The 25684-nt window shown below is 36.7% G+C and overlaps 1 protein-coding gene across 3 annotated transcripts in view; it reads right to left on the reverse strand.

Annotated features, from left to right (window-relative positions):
• The window catches only part of OMA1 (OMA1 zinc metallopeptidase), a 66075-nt gene that overhangs the window by 26150 nt on the left and 14241 nt on the right, over positions 1 to 25684 (reverse strand). For all 3 annotated transcript variants that reach the window (XM_010855871.1, XM_010855873.1, XM_010855872.1), the window contains exons 3-7: positions 25101 to 25329; positions 19255 to 19428; positions 19035 to 19142; positions 16303 to 16431; positions 12521 to 12595 (exon numbers count right to left, since the gene is read on the reverse strand). In XM_010855871.1, coding sequence (XP_010854173.1) covers positions 12521 to 12595; positions 16303 to 16431; positions 19035 to 19142; positions 19255 to 19428; positions 25101 to 25329 — 715 coding nt within the window. The remainder of the gene's footprint in view (positions 1 to 12520; positions 12596 to 16302; positions 16432 to 19034; positions 19143 to 19254; positions 19429 to 25100; positions 25330 to 25684) is intronic.

Genomic DNA, 25684 nt, shown 5'->3' on the forward strand with positions numbered 1-25684 from the left:
TGCTACTTATTAGTTTAAACAGCTTTTTTGGGAGAGTCTTTAGGATTTTCTACACACATATCATCTTACTTCTTCTTTTCTAATTGGATGCTTTTTATTTCTTTTTCTTGCTCTGGCTAAACGTTCTACTACTACTATGTTGAGTGGAAGTGAAACTGGGCATCCCTGTCTTGTTCTTGATCTTAAAGGAAGTTTTCAGTCTTTGCTGCTGTGTTTTTCATGTATGGTTTTCATTGCAGTGATACGGTTTTCTTTTTGTCTCTATTTTGTTGCCTGTTCCTTATCATGAAAGGGTGCTGAATTTTGTCAGATGTTTTTTCTGTATTAGTTAAGATAATCACACAGCTTTTTTCCTTCATTTTGTTGATAATAGCATATCATTGATTAATTTTTGTATATTGACCCATTCTTGTATTCCAGGGATAAATCTCATTTTGCCACAGTGTAAAATCCTTGTAATAGGCTTCTGAATTCTATTTGCTAGTATTCTTTTGAGAATCTTTGCACCGATGTTCATAGTAGTAGCTAGTAGCTCAGTCGTGTCCGACTCTTTGCGACCCCATGGACTGTAGCCTATCAGGCTCCTCCGTCCATGGGATTTTCCAGGCAAGACTGCTGGAGTAGATTGCTATTTCCTTCTCCAGGGGATCTTCCCGACCCAGGAATCGAACCCGGGTCTCCCACATTGCAGGCAGACGCTTTACCTTCTGAGCCACCAGGGAATCCTTCTTTTCTTGTTCATCTTTGTCTGGCTTTGATATTAGGATTATACGGGTTTCACAGATAAGGAAGTATTCCCTCCTCTTCAATCTTATTAGGAAATTTGAGAAGTAATGATATTAATTCTTTAAATATTTGGCAGAATTCTTCAGTGATGCTATCAGATCCAAGACTTCACTCTGTTGGAAGATTCTGATCATTGACTCAATCTAATTACTAGTTATGTGTACTAAGTCACTTCAGTCATGTCCAACTATTTGCGACCCCATGGACTGTAGCCCACAAGGACCCTTTGTCTATGGGATTTTCTGGGCAAGAATATTGGAACAGGTTGCTATGCCCTCCTCCAGGGAATGTCCCCAATTCAGAGGTCGAACTTGTGTCTCTTACATCTCCTGCAATGGCAGGCAGGTTCTTTACCACTAGCACCAGTAGTTACAGGTCTATTCAGATTTTCTATTTCTCCATGATTTAGTCTTGGTAGGTTTTGTGTTTCTAGGGATTTGTCCATTTCATCTAGGCTATCCAATCTGGGGCAAACAATTGTTCACAGCACACTATTATAATCTTTTTATTTCTACAAAATCAGTAAAAGTGTCCCCAACTTCATTTCTGATTTTAGTAATCTGAGTCATCTTTATATTTTTATTAGTCCAGCTAGTTCATGATTTGTCAATTTTGTTTATCTTTTCAGAGAACAAAATTTTGGTTTTGTTGATTTTTCTCTGTTGTTCTTCTATTCTCTATTTAATTTATCCCCACTCTAATCTTTTTTAAATTTCCTTCTACTAGCTCTGAGTTTAGTCTATTCTTTTTCTAGCTAAGTTGTAAAGTTAAGTTGTATATTTGAGAGCTAACTTTGGGTATATTGTTTTCATTTTCATTCATCTCTATATTTATTAATTTCCCTTGTGATTTCTTCTTTAAATTCTTTGACTGTTTAAAAGTATACTGTTTAGTAGAGGTCTAACACTATGCTACTAAACAACCAATGGATCACTGAAGAAATCACAGAGGAAATCAAAAAATATCTAGAGATAAGTGAAAATGAAAATACAATGGACCAAAACCCATGGGACACAGCAAAAGCAGTTCTAACAGGGCCATTTATAGTGATACACACTTACCTCAAGAAACAAGAAAACTCTCAAATAAACAACTCTGACTTACACATAAAGAAACCAGAGAAAGGGGAATAAAATCCAAAACCCAAAATTAGTAGAAGGAAAGAAACAGCAACAAAACAAAAACCAATGGGGAAAAAAAAAATCAATGAAACTAAGAGCTGGTTCTTTGAAAAAATTAACAAACTGATCAACCTTTAGCCAGACTCAAGAAAAAAAAAGGGGGGAGAGGACTCAAATCAATAAAATTAGAAATGAAAAAGGGGAAGCTACAACCAATATCACAGAAATACAAATGATCATAAGAGACTACTACAAACAAGTATATGCCAATAAAATGGACAACCTGGAAGAAATGAACAAATTCTTAGAAAGGTACAATTTCCCAAGATTGAACCAGGAAGAAACAGAAAATATATTACCAGTAATGAAATTGAATTAATAATTTAAAAACGCCCAACAAACAGAAGTCCAGAACTAGAGGGCTTCACAGGTGAATTCTACCAAAAACATAGAGAAGAGTTAACACTTATACTTCTGAAACTATGCCAAAAAACCGAAAAGGAAGGAACACCTCCTAATTCATTCTGTAAGGCCAGCATCACCCTGACACCAAAAACTAGATGAAGATCTCACATATACACAAAAATTACAGGCCAATGTCACTGATGAACATGATGCGAAAATCCTCAACAGAATACTAGCAAACTGAATCCGACAATACATTAAAAAGATAATTTACCATGACCAAGTGGGATTTATCCCAGGGATGCAAGGATTTTTCAATGTCCACAAATAAATCAATGGGATACACCACATAAACAACAACAACAAAAATCCCAGTGCCCTGGGGCAGTAGGAGGTGAACCACACATGTAGTGCTCCTACATTTCTAGGAGCTGCCCAAGGGACTAGCCACTGTCACATCTATCTAAGGCACTGATAGACTCTAGAGTACTTTAGATGCCTGGGGAGCACGGGGACCAAAGACAGATTCAGACTAGCCTGAATGTTTGAGAGGTTACCCAAGTCTCTGGCTGGGCTGATCAGCAAAGATCTCCTCCTGTTTGAGGCCAGTCTGTGAAGACTGAAAGCAGTGGTTGTTTTTTCCATTGTGAAGATACCAATACCATAAGTCAAGAGAAATGAAGAAATGGGGAAATGAGTCCTGAAGGAACAAGCTAAATCTCCAGAAATCAACCCTAATGACGATTTACCTGATAGAGAATTCAAACCAGCCATTATAAAGCTGCTCATCGAGGTCAAGAGAAATGCATGAATTGCAGCCAAGAGATAGAAATTACTAGAGTACCAAACAAAAATCTTGGAACTGAAGAATACTATAAATAAACTGACAAATTTCAGTAGAGGGATTCAACATCAGACTAGATCCAGAAAGCATCAGTCAACTCGAAGACAAGGCATTAGAAATCATCTCATGAAGAAGGCTTAAGGAATTTATGCAATATTACCCATCAGCAGACCAATTTATACATTATAGAAGTCCCAGAGGAAGAGAGAAAGAGAAATGCGGCAGAAGAAAAGTATCTCTAAATCTTGGTCTTTCTATTCACCTAGACTCTCCAACCGAACTCCAGATACCATGTTCTCTAAGAGGTAAATTCTGACACTAGCAGTTCTGAATTTTTCTTTGGAATGGCAACAACACCCTACACTTATCTGAGTCATTCTGGCATTCTCCCCTGTATTCTACATAGACATGTGGTAGATAAAACAGCCATCTGAGATAACACTATAAAGAACTGTAGCAGAAGGGTAACTGGATTCTTAGATGTAGAAGAATACACTGAGGCTATATTAAAATTAAATTTAAAGGAACTGAAAACATATATAAAAATGGTCATTTTACGGACAACAGGACAGATGTCCAAAACTGTTCCTAGCAGGTTAAAGTATTGGGTTGACCAAAAAGTTTGTTCGAGTTATTCCATACCATCTTACAGAGCAAAACTTGTGGCCAAACCAATATTATCAAAAAGTTCCATTTCAGAAGGAGGAGGAGAAAACTTTATTATCTGTGAGCCCTTTGACAAGTTACTTGCTTTCTCCATCCCTCAGTTTCATCCATAAAAATGAGAGAATAATTGTACTTCACAGGGTTGCTATGAAGATTAAAAGAGGTAGCATATTTAAAAACATTCAGAACATGAGTAATACATAAAGAAATGTGAACTATTATTATCACTGTTGTCAAAAATCATCATCATTGTTACCATCACTACCATTACCATCATCATCTACCAGGATGTCTCAGTTTATTTCAGTCTCTTACAGGTTCCTTTTGCCAATATCGTACCACTTGTTAAAGCTCACCTTATAACCCACTTCTTGTTTAAACAATATTCTCCAGTCAATAATTAAAAACTGCTCTTTTACAACCAACTAAATGTGACATAGTCCTGAGATGGTTATTGCTAAACTATTCTCAATATGTGCCAATCCCACTCACTTAAAAAGAAAAACAATGACTTATCAAAACCAATTTTATGTACCCTAACAAAGAGGAAAAATGACAACTTCCATTATTCTATAATTCATTTCATTTTAAAGTTTTCTGCATTTTTGATTGCCAACATGTCAGTTCTACATAATTTTAATAAATTTTCATGCATTTATTTATCTATCCTAAAATGTTTTATCATAAGATTCAAAAACTTGTGCTGAAATCAGAGCAACTAAAAAAAAATTAAATGAAATCACAACAGCTTGTCTCTTTTCTCTAGGTGAAACAATCAGGTTCAAAATAAGATGTAATCTATAACACGTGCATTAGGGGAGCTGACTTCATGGCACACCTAGTAAATGAGACGTTCTCATTTATTATTTTTTCTTTCTTAAATAAATCACTAAAAACATAAGACTTTAACACAAATAGGACACAAAGATAGTCAGTTCGCTATGTAAAAGGCCAGATTACCAACCTGGAAAACTGAGACCTGAATTCTAGCCCTGGCTCTTGCTGTAGTACTAACTGCGTGCTAAGTCGCTTCAGTTGTATCCAACTCTACGACTCTATGGACTCCAGCCCACCAGGCTCCTCTGCCCACGGGATTCTCCAGCAAGAATACTGGAGTGGGTTGCCATGGCCCTGATCTTCCCGACCCAGGCACGGAACCTGCGTGTGCTTCATCTCTTGCACTGATAGGCGGGTTCTTCACCACTAGAGCCACCTGGGAAGCCCGTAACAAGGGAACCCACTCCATTATTCTTGCCTGAACAACTGGATAGAGGAGCCTGGTGGGCTACAGTCCATAGGATTGCAGAGTTGGACACAACTGAAACGACTTAGCACGCACACACACACGTATGTTACTGGACAAATCACTGCACCTCTTTGGGCCCTAATTTTCTAATCTGTAAAAGGAGAAGATGGATCAGATTATCTCCAGTTTTCCTTCCTGCTTCAAAAATCTGGGATTCTATAACTTATCATTTTACAGAGAGTTCAGATTTTTTTAATTTTCTCACTCCTGCTATGAAAGGAAGTTTTGCTTATTACCTATTGATATTTCCCCCACTAGATGGTGCTATGTGCACAGTTATTCAGATCACTTGAAGCAATCAGCCAACTATGTTTCTTAAGAGGGGCACTTTAAAGAGTTGGGGGCTGGACAATACCTCATTCTGGAGAGCTCTCTGGGCCACTACAGGGTATTTAAGATCCCTGCCCACTGCATGCCCACTAAACATCAGCAATCCTACCTCCACAGTCAGTATGACAATCAAAAATAATCAAGAGGCTGTCCCCCAGCTTAGCACAAACAAAAGAAAACTAGTTTTCTTTCTCATATTTAAGAAACAGATACTCAAAAAATATATGAACATGGTACAGCTTTTTGTGAAATCAAATAAACAAGAGTCATTTCTGTAAATGACGGTAAAGTGTCAAATTCTTTTTACAGGGACAAATGAATAAACACACAACAAAATCAGGCTATCTTTTTGTCAGCTGGACAGTTAGCTGTTACTCTGTGCTTAGGACACCTTAGTTCTATCCGTTTTTACAACTGTATTTGTCATTCTGGTTATTTATATAATGATAATTTAAAACTTTTTAATTTTTATAAAAATTAAATGAAAAATTAAAACTATAAGAATGCAAATATAAAAAACAAACTCACTCACAGCCAATAGCAGAGTAGACAAAGAGTGTCTCTAGAAGAGAGAAGCTGCTTACCATGAAAGAGGCATCTCGAGTAACTTGATTCTAATGGATTTTCCATATTTCTATTTAGCCCTTGGCCTTAAAAGCTCATAAATCCAATGGGACAGCACATGACCAATAGATCCATCTTTCAGGAACAGTTTCCATTAACCAAGCTCACTAGACAGACGTAAAATCAGAATGCCAACCTATTAGGTGACAGCAGTAACTATCACTACCCAAACTACAAGGGCACAGGGCATGTGTGTCCTCAAGTCAGCATGTTCTCTCCCTCGCAGGCAAGGCAGTCCAGGCAAAGGAAGTCCGACTACAATCAGAAGGTTGCTTGATAAGGAAAGGATTAGAAATAAGAGAATTACGTGATCTGAATATTAAGTGGCAAGAAGTCAACGGAGTCTGATGCATCAGTGTCCAAAAAGAGGACACACGCCACAAATAAGAGTCAAGTTCCTGATATTCAAACTGACCATCGAGGATCAGTTCAGTTCAGTTGCTCAGTCATGTCTGACTCTTTGCGACCCCGTGGACTGCAGCATGCCTCCCTGTCCATCAACAACTCCTGGAATTTACTCAAACTCATGTCCATTGAGTCAGTGATGCCATCCAACCATCTGACTCTCTAAGTTATCCCCTTCTCCTCCTGCCTTCAATTTTTACCAGCATCAAGGTCTTTTCCAATGAGTCAGTTCTTCACATTAGATGGCCAAAGTATTGACAGTTTCAGCTTCACCATCAGTACTTCCAATGAATATTCAGGACTGATTTCCTTTAGGTTGGACTGATTGGATCTCCTTGCTGTCCCAGGGACGCTCAAGAGTCTTCTTCAACACCACAGTTCAAAAGCATCCATTCTTCAGCGCTCAGCTTTCTTTATAGTCCAACTCTCACATCCATAAATGACTACTAGAAAAACCATAGCTTTGACTACCCGAACCTTTGTTGACAAAGTAATGTCTCTGTTTTTTAATACACTGTCTAGGTTGGTCATAACTTTTCTTTCAAGGAGCAAGTGTCTTTTAATTTCATGGCTGCAATCACCATCTGCAGTGAGTTTAGAGCCCCCAAAAATAAAGTCTGTCACTGTTTCCACTGTTGCCCCATCTATTTCCCATGAAGTGATGGGACCAGATACCATGATCTTCGTTTTCTGAATGTTGAGTTTTAAGCCAATTTTTTCACTCTCCTCTTTCACTTTCATCAAGAGGCTCTTTAGTTCCTCTTCTCTTTCTGCCATAATGGTGGTGTCATCTGCATATCTGAGGTTATTGATATTTCTCCCGGCAATCTTGATTCCAACTGTGCTTCATCCAGTCCTGCATTTCTCATGATGTACTCGGCATATAAGTTAAATAAGCAGGGTGACAATATACAGCCTTGACGAACTCCTTTCCCAATTTAGAACCAGTCTGTTGTTCCATGTCTAGTTCTAACTGTTGCCTCTTGACCTGCATAAGATTTCTCAGGAGGCAGATCAGGTGGTCTGGTATTCCCATCTCTTTAAGAATTTTCCAGTCTGTTGTGATCCACACAGTCAAAGGCCTTGGCATAGTCAATAAAGCAGAAGGAGATGTTTTTCTGGAACTCCCTTGTTTTTTCAATGATCCAACGGATGTTGGCAATTTGATCTCTGGTTCCTCTGCCTTTTCTAAAACCAGCTTGAACATCTGGAAGTTCATGGTTCACATACTGCTGAAGCCTGGCTTGGAGAAATTTGACCATTACTTTGCTATCATGTGAGATGAGTGTAATTGTGCGGTAGTTTGAGCATTCTTTGGCATTGTCTTTCCTTGGAATTGGAATGAAAACTGACCTTTTCCAATTCTGTGACCACTGCTGAGTTTTCCAAATATGCTGGCATAGTGAGTGCAGCACTTTCACAGCATTATCTTTTAGGATTTAAAATAGCTCAACTGGAATTCCATCACCTTCACTACCTCTGTTCATAGTGATGCTTCCTAAGGCCCACTTGACTTTGCGTTCCAGGATGTCTGGGTCTAGGTGAGTGATCACACCATCGTGATTATCTGTGTCGTGGCGATCTTTTTTGCATAGTTCTTCTGCCAATTCTTGCCACCTCTTCTTAATATCTTCTGCTTCTGTTAGGTCCCTACTATTTCTGTCCTTTACTGTACCTATCTTTGCATGAAATGTTCCCTTGGTATATCTAATTTTCTTGAAGAGATCTCTAGTCTTTCCTATTCTATTGTTTTCCTCTATTTCTTTGCATTGATCACTAAAGAAGGCTTTCTTATCTCTCCTTGCTATTCTTTGGAACTCTGCGTTCAAATGGGCATATCTTTCCTTTTCTCCTTTGCCTTTCGCTTCTCTCCTTTTCTCAGCTATTTGTAAGGCCTCCTCAGACAACAATTTTGCCTCTTTGCATTTCTTTTTCTTGAGGATAGTCTTGATCACAGCCTCCTGTACAATGTCATGAACCTCCATCCATAGTTCTTCAGGCACTCTATCAGATCTAATCCCTTGAATCTATTTGTCACTTCCACTGCATAATCACAAAGGATTTGATTAGGTCATACCTGAATGGTCTAGTGGTTTTCCCTACTTTCTTCAATTTAAGTCTGAATTTGGCAATAAGGTGTTCATGATCTAAGCCACAGTCAGCTCCCAATCTTGTTTTTACTGACTGTATAGAGCTTCTCCACCTTTGACTGCAAAGAATATGATCAATCTGATCATTTAAAATGCTAAGCAAAGTATAAAAATATAATAAATATTAAATGGCAGATAATGGTGTTACTATCTATAAAGGTGACACAGAATAAAGTGGTAGTATGAACATAATTGAGGTTTTCATACTTATTTCTCCCTTTGGAAGGAAAAGAAATACTTGTATTCAGAGATGGCATTTTTATATCCTAAGTGCTCCATAATAAAGATATTACTTCATCACTATGGATTCATCACTTAACATCTGCAGCAATACTGTTTTCTCCTTTGAACTAAATAAACAAACCATAATATCACAGCTGGTAAAAGGTCACTAGTCCACAACACAAAGAAAGTGAAATCATAGTTTTATCTACCCAGATATACTCTTTAAAATATATATAATATGGATTGCAGATCATAAATAATCAAAGGAATATCAATATTTCTTTAATAACTTCTCTAGTTTAATTCCTTTTTTTTAATAAAACAGGAAATTTAACTTACCAAATGACCTCAAAAAACAAAACTGACATTTGATTACTCAAAGTAGTAATTTCCAAATCTGACTGGATATCAGAATCACTTGCAGCTCCTAAAGACACTCCAGACTCAGACCTTGGTCACCTAGCTACTGATTCTGAATTTCCAAGGGGGGAGGCTAGAATATGTATTTTTAAAATCTACTCATCAAAAGTAGATTGCCTTTTACACAATAAAAGGCAAGCCACAAAAGAAGAAATTGTTTTTAAAAGAGCCAATGAAAATAAAACATTATGCTCAGCTTTACTGCTAAGCAAGAAAATTCAAGTTTTAAAAGCAATTTTTGAGATCTCATTTTTTGTCCAAATTAACAAAAAAGGTATTAAGAACAGTGCTGTTGAGGGGAGTTTAAAAAGGCATTCTGGTTTTGTCACTGGTAAGACTTGCTAGTAACATTCTGAAATAATTGAGAGTGTCTTTTAAAGTAAACACTGAAATGCCAGCAACCCCACCCTATAGCTATAAAAGCCCAAGGAGAGGAAGGATATGTGTATAAGGTTGTCAATTTCAGAATTATTGCAATAAAAACAGTAACAACAACAAAAACTAGAAGTACTTCCAGAAGTTCATCAATAAGCATATAGTTAAATGAGTTATCCAAATTACAGAATATTAGATAGCTATTTAAAAGACTGCATTAGGGAGTTCCTCTCCTAACAGTGATAGAGACAAGTAGCTTATTATAGCAGACCAAAGTTTCCATCAAAAGTGATTAGAAAATTTGGATAAAACATAAATAATACTTGTTCAAAGGTACTGGAGAGTTATCAAGTCAACCAAGACTAGAAAAGCCAAAATCCCAGAAAGAAGGAAAGCTCACTGAGGTGAGTCTGATCCTCTGTTTCACAATTCCAACCAGCAAATCTTATTAAATTTTAAGCAGTGAAGAGCAAGAGACTAAGAATATATGCAGAAATCAAAAGAAACCCAAGCAGAAGGAGGTAGAAGAGCCTTTGACTGTCTATCAGGACTAGAGAGTCAAAACTTAGAAATCAGACATTTCTCCAAAGAAGACACAGGGATGGCCAAGAAGCTCATAAAAAGATGTTTGACATTATTCACTATAAGAGAAATGAAAATCAAAACTACTTTTAGGCATTATCTCACAGCAATTGTAACAGCCATCATCAGAAAAACTACAAACAATAAACGCTGGAGAGGGTGTGGAGAAAAGGGAACCACGCTGCACTGCTGTGGGAATGTAAACTGATACAGTCAGTGTGGAGAACAGCATGGAGATCCTTAACAAGTTACGCCTAACACCACCATGGTGGTGCTTCAGTCGCGAAGTTGTGTCCGACTCTTGCGACCCCGTGGAATGTAGCCTGCCAAGCTCCTCTGTCCATAGGATTTCCCAGGCAAGAACACCAGAATGAGTTGCCATTTTCTTCTCCAAAAACCACCATATGATCCAGTATTCCCACTACTGGGCATGTTGTTGTTGTTAGTTGCTAAGTCATGTCCAGCTCTTTGTGGCCCCATGGACTGCAGCATGCCAGGCTCCTCTGTCATCCACTATCTCCCAGAATTTCCTCAAATTTATGTCTATTGAATCAGTGATGCTATCTAACCTTCTTATCCTCTGCTGCTCCCTTCTCCTGCCTTCCATCTTTCCCAGCATCAGTATCTTTTCCAATGAGTAGGCTCTTCACATCAGGTAGCCAAAGGATTGGAGCTTCAGCTTCAGCATCAAGAAATGAGATGTCGAAATTTATTACACTGTTATAATGAAAAGGTGGTATTGGCTCAAAGATAAATACCGAACCCATGGAATACAACAGGGAGTCCAGAAACAGACTCACATACAGCCTTCCACATTCATGACACAGAAATTGAAGTTTAGTGGAGAAAAGAAAATCTGCAATAATCAGTGCTGAGTCTATTAGATATCCACATGGGGAAAAAATTATCTTGACCTCTTCCTTATATTTAACAAAACAAGAAAACTTCTTGGAAATAAAACAGGAACAACTTATTGAAATAAGCAAATATTTCTGAGCCAGAACACAGAAGGCACTTACCTAGAGGGAAAATTTCACAGACCATAGTACATTAAAATTGGGAAATTCTTGAAAGAGTTAACCTGTGGCCCACTATTTGGGAACCCCTTAATCTATGAGGCCTGAGAATTCATTTAATCCTGTTTATGCAACATTCAAAGAACATAGCTTTTTTGGATTTATTGAATTTTTTGAACTTTGAATTTTAATCTCGATTTATGAAATTAAATACATAAAACTCATAATGAGAAATTCAGGTAAGAGTGATTTTCAATAGTTAGGATTTCTGATAACTACTGAAAACTCAACAAAGAATCAAATACAATTTGAATTTAACATTTGAAGTGGCACTGTTTTCACCAATTTTTTAAAATGCAGTTTTACTTCTAATGTTAAATCCTACTAATACACATTTATCACACATGATAAAAAACAGTAGCCAGGCATAAAAGTAGCTTCAAATAAACCCAACATAAACCAAAATAAGACCCCAGAGCTGCTCTCTGTGGCTAGCAAAAATAAGTCATCTGCTATAACAAAAATTATAACCTAAAAGATACAAAGTAATAAGACTGTTCTTCTATCATTTATTTAAATGGTAAAAATTCAGTTTGTTCAGCTGAGATTATAGCTACAACAAGATAAACCCTTTTCCAAGTGGGGAAGAACAGTTGTACATCATCTTATTCAGAAAGCCTCCTTAGATCAGCAAAACAAGGGAAAAGAGTCAAATAAAGATAGCAATAGCTTCCAGAGAGGACAGACTTAAAAAGATATTGATGACGGGCTTCCCTGGTGGCTCAGTGGTAAAGAATCCACCTGCTATTGCAGGAGACATGGGCTTGATCCCTGGTCCAGGAAGAAGACCCTCCCCGCACCCACCCCCCCATGCTGCAGAGAGACTAAGCCTGTGCACCGTAACTGCTGAGCCTGTGCTCTTGAGCCCAGGAGCCACAACTACTGAGCCCACATGTGGCAATTTACTGAAGCCCATATGCCCTAGAGCCCGTGTTCCACAAGAGAAGCCACTGCAATGAGAAGCCCACGCAGCACAATTACAGGGTAGCCCCCACTCGCCACAACTAGAGAAAAGCCCATGCAGCAAAAAAGATCCAGAACAGCCAAGAATAAATAAATAAAATTATTTTTAGAAAGGTATTAGTGAAAAATTATATATAGTCAAACTCTCATTCTACGCCCACGCCAAACCTCGTTAAGACAACATACAATTGTATTTTGTTATATGAAGGAGATAGTGTATTTTCAACTTCTAAACTTTTTACCTTGGCAGCAAGCTGTAGTCCAATTCTGTCAGCTTCAGCCTCCAGCGTTCTACTATATGGTCTATCAAACAAAAACTAAGAAATAAGAAAGAAAGGTTCCATTCAGGCTATTTATTTCATTTAAAAAAGCAACAAAATGAGATTTTTAAAATAAATTTCATGGATTATCTAGGATATAGTTCTTATGCTATGATTAACATTTAAAGCACACCATGGTATAAAACAATACAACCTTTATTTCCCCCATCAGAGATTAATATTTTAAAAATAAGGAACAAATAGGAAAAAACCATGCCTACAAATTTTGGGAGAGTCCATAGTATCAGAGTCCTTTTATTTTTTTCTGATTATAATCTCCACTTACTATGTAGAGGATTCCCTGAGAAAGTTTATTGACATAGGTTTTTTAATTATGGCCAAGAAACATCCTGATCTTTCAGTCTTAAAAGAAAATTGAAAAACTGCAGCTATATACTAGCCAGTGACACTACTAGGAGATTTATTTCAGTTAGAAAATTAACCATATAGCACAATGTTCTTTCTTTGATGTATTATCTTAATTTCTTATTTGCTTTCTAAGTATTGATTAGTTAGGAAAACGAACCTTTCTTCCAACTTCAATAAAAAAATACAAATAGATATTGTAACTTTAATTTTCCTAATTACTTGTATTTATGTGAATGCTTTCCAGTTAAATACTAATTTTCAGTAAGTACTAAAACTTTGTAGAAGATGGATAGGCAGGACTTTTTGAGAAAAGAGCTATTAATTGGGGAAGCAATTAATTACCTGTCAGTGACGGCTAGAAATAACTAAGTCGATCTAGTCCACAGTACATGACCATTAGGTATGACTTGCTTCCTTCTCGATCATGTCTGTTTCAGATTGCTGAGCTGTATTATATACTGGCTTCATCACCAAAAGCTGTTCCACAGGTGTCCCCACAAACTGACTGGCACTAATAGTATAACTACTATAAACTGATGAAAAACATTGGCTTTGAAAGGAGAGAAACATGTTCAAGCCTGAGTGCTTATTAACTATTACCTCTGGGCTGTATTTTTCCACCCTTCTAAGCCCAATAGTACCATATGTAAAATGAAGCAGTGACTTCATATAGTGGCAAAGTATAGCAGTACTTCATATAGTACCAAACTCCTAGAGTTGCAGAGGGTTAAAATGAGCAAGTAATAACTCCTATTTGTTGAGTCCTTACTTTATACCAGGTGCTGGGCTAAATGCTTTCAACCAGTGGTTATCAACAGAATGTGATTTTTATCCCTTGGGGACATTTGGAAATGTCTGGTGATATTTTTGACTGTCACAGCTGCAGCTAGGGGTGGGAAGAAGTGGGGAGAGCTACTGGCATCTAGTGGGTGAAGTGAAGTCACTCAGTCGTGTCCGACTCTTTGCGACCCCATGGACTGCAGCCTGCCAGGCTCCTCTGTCCATGAGATTTTCCAGGCAACAATACTGGAGTGGGCTGCCATTTCCTTCTCCAGGGGATCTTCCCAACCCAAGGATCAAACCCAGGTCTCCCGCATCGTAGGCCGATGCTTTTACCATCTGAGCCACCAGGGAAGTCCCTATCTAGTGGGTAGAGGCATCTAAATGTGTGGAGGCTACTAAACTTTCTGCAATGCAGAGGACAATTCCCCACAACAAAGAATTATCTTGTCAATTCTTTGTTAATTCAAAATGTGAATAGTGCTTATATTGAGAAATACTGCTTTAAATGTTATCATTAAACCTTCAGTAATGCTTTGAGTTAGCCACTACTACTATCTGAACTTACAGATAAAGAAACTGAGACCTATAACAAGTGCAGCCATCTGTTGAAGTTCTACAGAATTTAAATCTAATAGAGACTAAATTCAAACATAGATCCATCTGATGAGAGCCTGTATTCTTAGCCCCTGTACAAAATTAAGTTACAGTGTTTATCGTGGTGCCTACCATATAGTATGTACTCAATACATGCTAGCTACTGTATTACTAATAGCTCTCAAAACCTTAACTGGTAGCGCTCTATGAGGGCTGCTACACTATATCCAAATGGTTAAGTGAGAGCCCCTCCTTCTTCCTTCCTCTCTTCCTTTCTCTGACAAAAGAATGTCAGCATTTCCCCCTCAATAACTTCACTATCAGAATCCTCTCTGCCCTCCCATCACCATGAGCAAGACTTCTAGAGAAAGAAGCATTTCCTCATCACCAAAATTATTGGGAGGGGGCCTTGATTCAGAGAAAAAAAATAGAGGAAAAAAAAAAGAGTTCAAACAGAAGTAATCCTTACTTGAGTTTCAGTGTAATTATTAAAGAATTATACTCAAGCAACAGGATCATCAAGCATTTCAACAGAGAAACAGCTTCCAGTTATCTTCCTTATGACTTAATCTTCTGATTCCATTACACAAAATGCTATCTACTGATAAATGGTGGAAAACCTGCATTACCTTCTTTGACTTCCCAGCACATGAACGATAAAAATAAAATTCAAAATATGAGATTCTGTAACTTAAGCAATAACCATTTTTTCTCTTTCCCTTTAAGAACTTTTATTTCAATACAAATGAAACCAAATGATACAATAACACTGAATAAAAGATTTAGTTATTCAATTTCCAAAGCAATTTGTCTCAAAGAATTTTACAGATTAGATTTAAACAGCACCCAGATGGCACTCTGATGGGTGCTCCACAAATCACTGAATATACACAAATAACAGATTGTTCCTAAATAACCAAACCTCCTAGGACAAGATGTAAAGATGTAAAATAAAATAATCACAGCCAGCAAAGCAAATATTAAGACTGCAAGACCTCCTTTCAGTAGTGTACTGTTTTGAGCAAGATGGAGGACCCCACAAATTTTATCAGATGACTATCATTATGCATAAAGCAAAAGTTAACAAACACCTATTAAAACTGTCCTTTCAATATTTACCAGGTAATACTAGCTTAGCTGGAATGAGGTGGTGGGAGAAATTAGGCAGCTTCTGCCAACCCTGTATCCATAAAAGTTTACAGGTTTTAAGAGCTCCCCAAGAGTGCTGATGAACCTATTTGCAGGAAAGGAATGAAGACAGAAAAGGACTTCTGGACACAGGTGGGGAAGCAGAGGGTGGGAAGAGTTGAGAAAGTGGCACTGACATATATATACTACCACGTGTAAAACAGATAACTAGTAGGAAGCTGCTATACAATACAAGGAGCCCAGCCTGGTGTTCTGTGATGACCTAGAGGGGTGCGATGGGAGGCTCAAGACGGATAGGATATACGTATAATTATGGCTGATTCACGCTGTCGTACAGGAGAGACCAACACAACACTGTAAAGCAATTATCCTCCAAAAAACAAAAGTTCCCCATCGAAATGTAAACATTTGGGGAAAGGAAGAGTCATCCAGTGAGTACACCACTGTCACTATGAGAGACAAAAGGAACATCTGAAGGTAAACAACAGAAGGAAAGAAAGGGTTGTGACTGGGTTTTCTCTCTGTAGCAACAATAAAGATGCCAAAAAAATTATGTTCGCCAGAAGCTGCCAAGCCCTTCCTACCCATCCATCTCCATCATTTAAGAGAAGTAGTATTTTCTAATTTAAATGCCTATTATTAAGAGTATCCACTACAAATGAGAAAACGTAAGACACTAAAACATAGTAGCCATGTGTCATGGTAAGGATAAAATATGAAAAGATTTCTGATTTTTTTTTTCTTTATAGTAATATTAAAATATCCGCACCACAAGCTATTGCAAATTCAAGTTTTTGTCTCGGACTTACCTCCTGCAGTTTAGACTGTATCCACTGGCCCAAAAGTGCCAAACTATCTCGAGGACAAATGGCCCAAATCGTAGTAAGAAAAATCAGACCTAGGAAATCCAGTAAATGAACCAAGCTAGCCTTTTCTGCCTGAGAAAAATCAAAACAATAAATTATACTTAATAAATTCAGACAGGCTTACATTTTCTAGTTCACTGTGTGTAACCACATTAAATAATTACATGTGTTTAACTGAACTTCGCCAAGTAAGACTGCAAGTTCTCTTCCTTCTGTGAGCTTTATCCTTCCTGTCTCTTGCTTACACATTATGTATTCATTTACTCATACAACTAATATCTGCTTCAACTATTACCACTATTCAGATATAATGACAGGTTCATTAACCTACAGAGTCTTATATTAACAAGCATACTAATTTTGTAAAATATGTACAATCGTTTCCTATTTTATAGATAAACTAGGATGAAGAGAGGTTAAAAGAGTTGCCCAAATTCACATAGCTGCTAGTAAAAAGAACAAGGAATCAAACCCAGGAAGTTAGTTTCTAATATTGTCGCTAAATCTTTTTTAAAAATCAAATAAATGTGTTTATTATGCTTTTACTTTTAGACAGAGACCAAACACTATTGAACATATGAAGAAGTTAAAACAAGAACAATTCAGGAAAATATTGGAAATTATTTTAAATAAAAATCTTTTGATTTCATGAGCTAATATATGAAAAGTCAAGCAAGTTTGAAATTTTATCAGTCTGATATTGCCCACCAAGAAATTTAGTTACAAGATTTTTTTGTATTTACTTATAGCAGTAACCAAAAAAAGTTCTAAAGTGGTTGTTTTGAATAGCGATATCTAAATATAAGTTTAAGGCACTGGACTGTTCACCGCTCCCCACTATTGTTGATTAATAAATGTTACTGTCAGGCTGACACTGACAATACAGGAAACATTACTTGAGTGTATGAAACATGGCTGACAACTAAAAATAACCACCTAGAATACTTCTTAATACAAACTGCCCTCACTAAGCAATTTTTGCTTCATTATAAGAACTGAGAGTCATGAAAAACAATTACGGAATTATTTTAGCACTAGAAAATACAAGTCCAAGTGATGAAGTCATTATAGAAGAGAAAATCCTTGTAATTACTAAAGAATATAATTGCTATTACATAATCTTAGAAAACTAAAAAAAAATTTTTAAATCCATATTTGTGGAATAACAAAAACAACATAAAAGGCGAGATCAAATAAAAATGGAGACTCCTGAAAGAGAAAACATAGTACAGACAATGGCTAAGATGCCTAACAAAGAAATATTAATAACTATTTCCTATTTTTGAGCCTGCTATTTGCTTTTTATGTCTCATCTAATTTTTGTTCTTGCAGAGACAGAGATGACAACATTATGCTGAATAACACATTGATCTAGATCCAGGAAAATTAATGTACTGAAATGAATACCTTTTAAAAGCTAAAAATGACCAAAATTGATTTTGCAGTTATGAAACCATTTCTAGAAAGATATAATGCATTTCAACTGTTTAGATTGATTCTTGCATGTATCTGTTTAAGGAAAAAATTTTTTTTTAATTTTCCTATAACTCAGAAGAAATAAAGGTAATAATTACTATTTGTACTCCAGAAGAGCACAACTTTGGCCTACCTCATCTTATTAATACTCTAAGGAAAAGACAGAATTTGAGATGACTTTTAGAAGGATTAATAACATTATCTTTTCCACTTGAAGTTAATATTACTTGCATTTCTGATACAACATTTTACAATCCTTTCAGTATTTACCTTTGTGCTTTTAATTAGAAAATATACCTTTTCTACTCATGCGGACAAATGAGCCATGTACATTTTTAGTGCATCAAAATAAAAATATGAATAAACAAATATTTTTCTAGATTCATACCAAGTCAAACAGATGTGTATATTCACAAGAGCATTAATCAACCTATATTCTATGATAAATTGACCTGAAAATAACCAGGTAACTGTGGTAACAGAAAGCAGTGCTGGACTTGCAAAGACAAAGCCTTGATTAAAGTTCCAATTCTGCCAGTTTGTCAGATTAGTCATTTCATTTAAGGTCTTCTTAAATGTTAGTGTTCTTGTATATAACATAAGGATATTAAATACCTACCTCATGAGGACAGTATTAAAATTATTAATGAGAAGGCATATATTAAAAAGCTGAGTAAACTGTAAAATAGCAAGGTATCATTATTATTACTTTGCATTCATTATATATAGCATATCATTCTAGACATTTTCATTATATACAGCATATCATTCTAGACATTTTCCAAGATGCTCTAAGTTATTCTCTGAAAAGCAAGAAAACTGACTTACCACTTAAATAGTAATATCACTTTCCTACAGTTAATTTTCTGACTAGATTGTAAGTATGTTAATAATTATGGAAAGTTTAAAATCTAATTTGAAATAATTAGAGGTTGAGAATAATTACTTCTTACCAAAAAAGACAGGTGATAAAAACAGTATTTAAGAGAAACACTAATTATTCAGAATCAAACACTAAAGACCATAGAAATTCTCAAAATTAGCCAGTCATACTTTTTGAGGCAACAGAATAAGTCAATTACTAAAAACTAAAATACCATCAATTTAAAAAAACTGAAAAGATGCAGTTCTCTAAAAGATTTAATTTGCTAACTTCAAAGGAGTATTTCAATAACTGAACATTCACTTCAGATACTTACAGCATGCTCAAGTACTGCATGTGCTATTTCATGGCCCAGAAGGAAGGAAAGCTGATGAATATCAGTCACGCTATTTAAAAGTCCAGTGAAGACGAACACTTGTCCATTCTGCACCATAATGAAAATAATGCAAGCAATGAGAACACCATTTAAAAAAAAACAAACAAATAAGGACATTAAATTTAACAATTAAAAATTAGGCTGGGTAACATTTACTTACTGGAAGTACAAAGGCATTTATATCTGGGGAATCAACCACATGGATAATCCAATTGATCTCAGAGATCCCTGGAATATCTTGATTGCATTCAATTAAATGATGAACCACTGCTTTAACAGCCACATATCGGGCGTCTTTCTCAGTTAGCATATCATTTTTAAATTCTTCCATCCACTGAAAGGTTAAAAAGAAAAGTAGTCTCTAAGAGAGTGCTAGCTCTACAAAACGTTTATACTGCTTTTATTGTTGTTTGTTTAGTCACTAAGTTGTACCCGACTCTTGGCGACCCCATGGATTGTAGCCCACCAGGCTCCTCTGTCCATAGGATTTCCCAGGCAAGAACACTGGAGCGGGTTGTCATTTCCTTCTCCAGGGGATCTTTTCAACCCAGAGATGGAACCCTCATCTCCTGCAATGGCAGGTTTCTTTACCACTGAGCCACTGCTGCTGCTGCTAAGTACCATCAGTCGTGTCCAACTCTGTGCTATCCCATAGACGGCAGCCTACCAGGCTCCCCCGTCCCTGGGATTCTCCAGGCAAGAACACTGGAGTGGGTTGCCATTTCCTTCTCCAGGAGATCTTTTCAACCCAGAGATGGAACCCTCAACTCCTGCAATGGCAGGTGGATTCTCTACCACTGAGCCACTAGGGAAGCCTTTATTTTAAGGAGTGATTTATATGCACTATGTTGTTGAATACTTTAATTTTTAAATATGGAAAAATCTGCATATAGTAAATACTCAAATTTTTCAAATTTGAATTATTTATGCAAAGGCAAAAATTTGGCTTTTCACAAATGGAGTAAGTTCTAATAACTTAAGATTTTTCCTATAAATTGGTTGAAATAAAAATTTCATTCATCTTTTCTATTAGCTTATAAACAAATAAAATGCTTAAATATTATTTCTACTTTCCTAAATATTTTAGAAAACAAAGCATTTCCTAGAGAACATAAAGATTTTATATAAGAAAGCAAAACACAAAAAAAATTACTATATAGCAGAAACTAACACAACACTGTAAACCAACTATACTTCAATAAAAATTAATGAAAACTTTCTTTCATAACATAAAACGCCCTATGCTTAATAAGAAAGCTAAACTTCTACCAGAAAAAGGACAACATTTCATTAATTTTAAAATGTCTTATTCACACCGACTGAAAGGAAATTACTGAAACTGTAGAACTAATGAGCATATCATTTTCTTTTTACTGTGTTAAGACTAACCACCATACAAAGACATTTTTTCTGAAGCTATATGCATGAGAGATTCTTCCAAGTATACTTTGAAAAATTTTGCTGTTCCAGTCGCTCAGTTATCTCTGACTCTGTGACCCCACGGACTGCAGCACACCAGGCTTCCCTGTCCTTCACAATCTCCCGGAGCTTGCTCAAAATCATGTCCATTCAGTCGGTGATACCATCCAACCATCTCATCCTCTGTAGTCCCCTTTTCCTCCTGCCTTCCATCTTTCCCAGCATCAAGTCTTTTCCAGTGAGTCGGCTCTTCGCATCAGGTGACCAAAGTATTGGAGCTTCAGCATCAGTCCTTCCAATGAATACTCAGGATTGATTTCCTTTAGGATTGACTGGTCTGATCTCCTTGCAGTCCAAGGGACTCTCAAGAGTCTTCTCCAACACCAGAGTTCAAAAGCATCACTTCTTTGGCACTTAGCTTTCTGTATGGTCCAGCTCTCACATCCACACACAACTACTGGAAAATTCATAACTTTGACTATACGGACTTTAGTCAGCAAAGAGATGTCTCTGCTTTTTAATGTGCTGTTTAGGTTGGTCATAGCTTTTCTTCTAAGGAGCAAGTGTCTTTTAATTTCATGGCTGCAGTCACCATCTGCAGTGATTTTAGAGCCAAAGAATATAAAGTCTGTCACTGTTTCCTTTGTTTCCCCATTTATTTGCCATGAAGTGACGGGACCAGATGCCATGATCTTAGTTTTTTAAATGTTAAGTTTCAAGTCGGCTTTTTCACTCTCCTCTATCACTTTCATCAAGAAACTCTTTAGTTCCTCTTTGCTTTCTGCCATAAGGGTGGTGTCATCTGCATATCTGAAGTTACTGATATTTCTCCCAGCAATCTGGATTTCAGCTTGTTTTGGTCTACTCCAGAATTTCTCATGATGTATTCTGCATAGAAGTTAAATAAGCCAGGTGATAATATACAGCCTTGACGAACTCCTTTCCCAATTTGGAACCAGCCTGCTGTTCCATGTCCGGTTCTAACTGTTGCTTTTGACCTGCATACAGATTTCTCAGGAGGTAGGTAAGGTGGTCTGGCATCCCATCTCTTTAAGAATTTTCCACAGTTTGTTGTGATTCACACAGTCAAAGGCTTTAGAGTAGTCAATGAAGCAGATGTTTTTCTGGAACTTTCTTGCTTTTTCGATGATCCAACAGATGTTGGCAATTTGATTTCTGGTTCCTCTGCCTTTTCTAAAACCAGCTTGAACATCTGGGAGTTCTCGGTTCACGTACTTGAAGCCTGGCTTGGAGAATTTTGAGCATTACTTCACTAACATGTGAAATGAGTGTGATTGTGTGGTAGTTTGACCATTTTTTGGTATTGCCTTTCTTTTGGATTAGAATAAAAACTGACTTTTTCCAGTCCTGTGGCCACTGCTGAGTTTTCCAAATTTGCTGGCATACTGAGTACAACACTTTCACAGCATCATCTTTTAGGATTTGAAATAGCTCAACTGGAATTCCATCACCTCCACTAGCTTTGTTCATAATGATGCTTCCTAACGCCCACTTGACTTTAGACTCCAGGACGGCTGGTTCTAGGTGAGAGATCATACCATCATGGTTATCTGGGTCATGAAGATCTTTTTTGTATAGTTATTCTATGTATTCTTACCACCTCTTCTTAATATCTTCTGCTTCTGTTAGGTCCATGCCATTTTTGTTCTTTATTGTGCCCAGCTTTGCATGAAATGTTCCCCTGGTATCTCTAATTTTCTTGACGAGATCTCTAGTTTTTCCTATTCTATTGTTTTCCTCTATTTCTTTGCATTGATTGCTGAGGAAGGCTTTCTTATCTCTCCTTTCTATTCTTTGGAACTCTGCATTCAGAGGGGTATATCTTTCCTTTTCTCTTCTGTCTTTCGCTTTTCTTCTTTCCTCAGCTATTTGTACTGAGAAGGCAATGGCACCCCACTCCAGTACTCTTGCCTGGAAAATCCCATGGACGGAGGAGCCTGGTAGGCTGCAGTCCATGGGGTCGCTAAGAGTCGGACACGACTGAGAGACTTCACTTTCACTTTTCACTTTCATGCATTGGAGAAGGAAATGGCAACCCACTTCAGTGTTCTTGCCTGGAGAATCCCAGAGACGGGGGAGCCTGGTGGGCTGCCGTCGATGGGGTTGCACAGAGTTGGACACTACTGAAGCGACTTAGCAGCAGCAGCTATTTGTAAAGTTCCTCAGACATCCATTTGAAAATTAAGGATGTTCTGAAACTACTAAATTTCCAAAAAAGTGTAATTTCTTTCATATATGAATTAAGAAGTCTGTAACCTTGATAATACATTACAAACAAGATTTTACAGAATATGAATTTTAAAATCTTTACATAGTATTTTCTAAAAGCACAAGTCACCAATGTAAACTGTCTTAAAAGAACACTACTGAAGTAGATACAACAAGATTATATGTAATTACAGTACTTTATAATAATCCCATAAGAATATGTGCTTGAATTTTCGTATCAAGCAGGTATTACATGCATAGGCTAAAAATAAGTTAAAAATATATGTACATGTATGTAATTTTTTTTAACTTCTTAGTGATATAAATGGTAGAACATACACTAATTTAACACTAGGCCTTTATCAACCTTAATAAAACACTTTTGTCAAACTTGCTTCTGACTAGACTATTCTAAGAAACATCTCAAATCTCTGTATAACCTGTATAAAAGAGATTGGTCTTATCTTTATTAAGAACAATCGAACAATCTTTTTAGTGAAAAATCTGTTATTTCTTTTTTATGGTAACTTTCCACTGACAAACTCAGAAGCTCAATATTATAAAATATATAAATATTTTTATATATCAATAAAAATATATAAGTATTTTTATATATTAATAAAAATATTGATATATAAAAATCTAACCACAGCAAAGTTGTCAAGTGAGGCTATAAATTCAACAAATATTAATTTAGCATATATAGCACACGTTGGAGATATTGTGGGTTCAGTTCCAGTTCTCAATATCTTTGCTGAGATAGTCACCACAAAGTGCATGTCTTAGTAAAGCGAGTCACAAGAATTTTCGGTTTCCCACTGTTTATTGTGTGCATGCACACACCTTAAAGAACACTTTATAGCTTAAAAAAAATGTTAAGCATCACCTAGGCCTTGGGAGAGAAATAATCTCTTTTGCCTAACAAATAATAATGAAAAGACTCAAAATACTGCCTCACTGAAAAGTGACACAAATAGGAAGTGAGCAAATGCTGCTGGAAAAATGGAGCCGACAGACTTGCTTGACACAAGGTTGCCACAAACCTCCTAAGTTTAAAAATGCAGTATCTGCAAAGTGCAATAAAGCAAATCACAATAAAATGAAGTGTGTATACCGTATGTGTGCTAAACATGAGGGACAGAAAGATGATCTGCCCTCAAGGAACTCACTAAGGGTGTAAGATGTTCACTTGAGTTACTATACTTTCCAAGGAGTTAAGGCTTCTGAAATCCAACTTTATTTTGTATTCAAAGAATATAATTTTTAAAAAACTTTTAAAAAGAACATAATAAACTGTGGCAACCTGGTGGCCCAGTGATTGAGAGTCTGCCTGCCAACTGCAGGGGACATGGGTTCGATTCCTGGTCTGGAAAGATTCCATACACTATGAGGCAGCTAAGCCCATGGCCACAACTACAGAAGCCTGTGCTCTATAGAGTCCAGGAGCTGCAACTATTGAGCCCACACAGCAACCGCTGAAGCCTGTGCACCCACAGCCTGTGCTCCACAACCAGAGAAGCCATCTCAGTGGGAAGCCTGCACACTGCAACTAGAGCGTAGCTCCCACTTGCTGCAACTGGAGAAAGCCCTCATGCGGCAGTGAAGGCCCAGGGAACCAACAGATGATTAGATTTTTTTTTTTTAATGAAAAAGAAAATATATACATAATAAACTGCCCCAATTGATGTTTAGGGGATGGGGAACTATGTTATTCTACTTAATTTTCAAGATACAAAAATTCAAATTATAGATCTATTTGTTAAAAAAAAATACATAGTAAGCATACTTTGTACACTGTACCAGTACTTAAAATAAAATGATAAACAGAAAAAACAGGCTCTTTGAACCCCTGGAGTTAGTCTAGCAAGGGAGACAGATCAGCAAATAGATAATTATGCAAATAATTATGATGCTTCTACCCTTATGATAAGTGGTTTTTAAAAGGAAAGTACAGTATGCAAAGAGAAAATAAAAGTAGGATACCTAGCCCCAATATAGCCAAGCAGTGATCAAGCTACAAATGACTGATTCATAACGCAGTCTGTTATGAAGGATGCCCCCCAGGGCCTAACACAGCCTCACTGCTTAACCCAGTCGGGATAATCGAGGAAGGCTTTCCTGAGAAAGTGACATTTAAGGTGACATGTTGCAATCAGGAATTGGCTGGGTGGTTGTGAGGAAAGGCAATGTAGATGGCAGGAATACAAAGCATGAAAGGTCTGAGACTTTTTGGAAAAAAGGCTAATTCCCCATCAGAAATTAAAATTAAAAAGTAGTGCATTGTTCATGTTTAAGAAACTTTCCTGCTTTGAATATTATATCAAGCAATCTAATTAAAAAATGAGTCTTTCTACTTACTGCTTCATATTCCAGTTCTGATAAAAGTCTGAAATGTTCTTTCCCCAATATCAGTAGCTTGCTCCTTCCTGTGACTGGACTCACTTCCAGATGTGTAAAATAAAACACTACAAAAAGCAATCCAAAACTACTCAAGCCAAGGAAGAGCTTCCATTTATTCTTCCTTAAACTTTCTTTAAATAGTTCCTTCTTGTTAGGAGGAAGTGCCTGCCACCATTTTCTTATGCCCCTAGAGCAAAAAGAAAAATTCTGATAACAAAAAGTTCTGATAACAAAATCAGTACATACCACCAAAACTTTATGCTTATGCTAAAATTTTGTCATCAAAGGCTTGAATTTTCATATATCTCTGTATAGATGGGTTTTTTTTCCAGTTTATAAAATTCTTAGCCGAATGATAAAAAAGCAATCAATTATACAGAGCTATAGTTAAAAATTCTAATGTTCATTTGAATTTTCTTCTTCGGTTATTTTAAACGAGCTAAGTGAGAAGTTGTTTTACTCTACCATTAGTTCACATTTATTGACTAATGAGCACATTCAAGGTACTCTTCTAATTGCTGTACATATGTCATCTCATTTAA

The sequence above is a fragment of the Bison bison genome, unplaced genomic scaffold (assembly GCF_000754665.1).
Source record: "Bison bison bison isolate TAMUID 2011002044 unplaced genomic scaffold, Bison_UMD1.0 scf7180017864369, whole genome shotgun sequence".
NCBI classification, from domain to species: domain Eukaryota; kingdom Metazoa; phylum Chordata; class Mammalia; order Artiodactyla; family Bovidae; genus Bison; species Bison bison.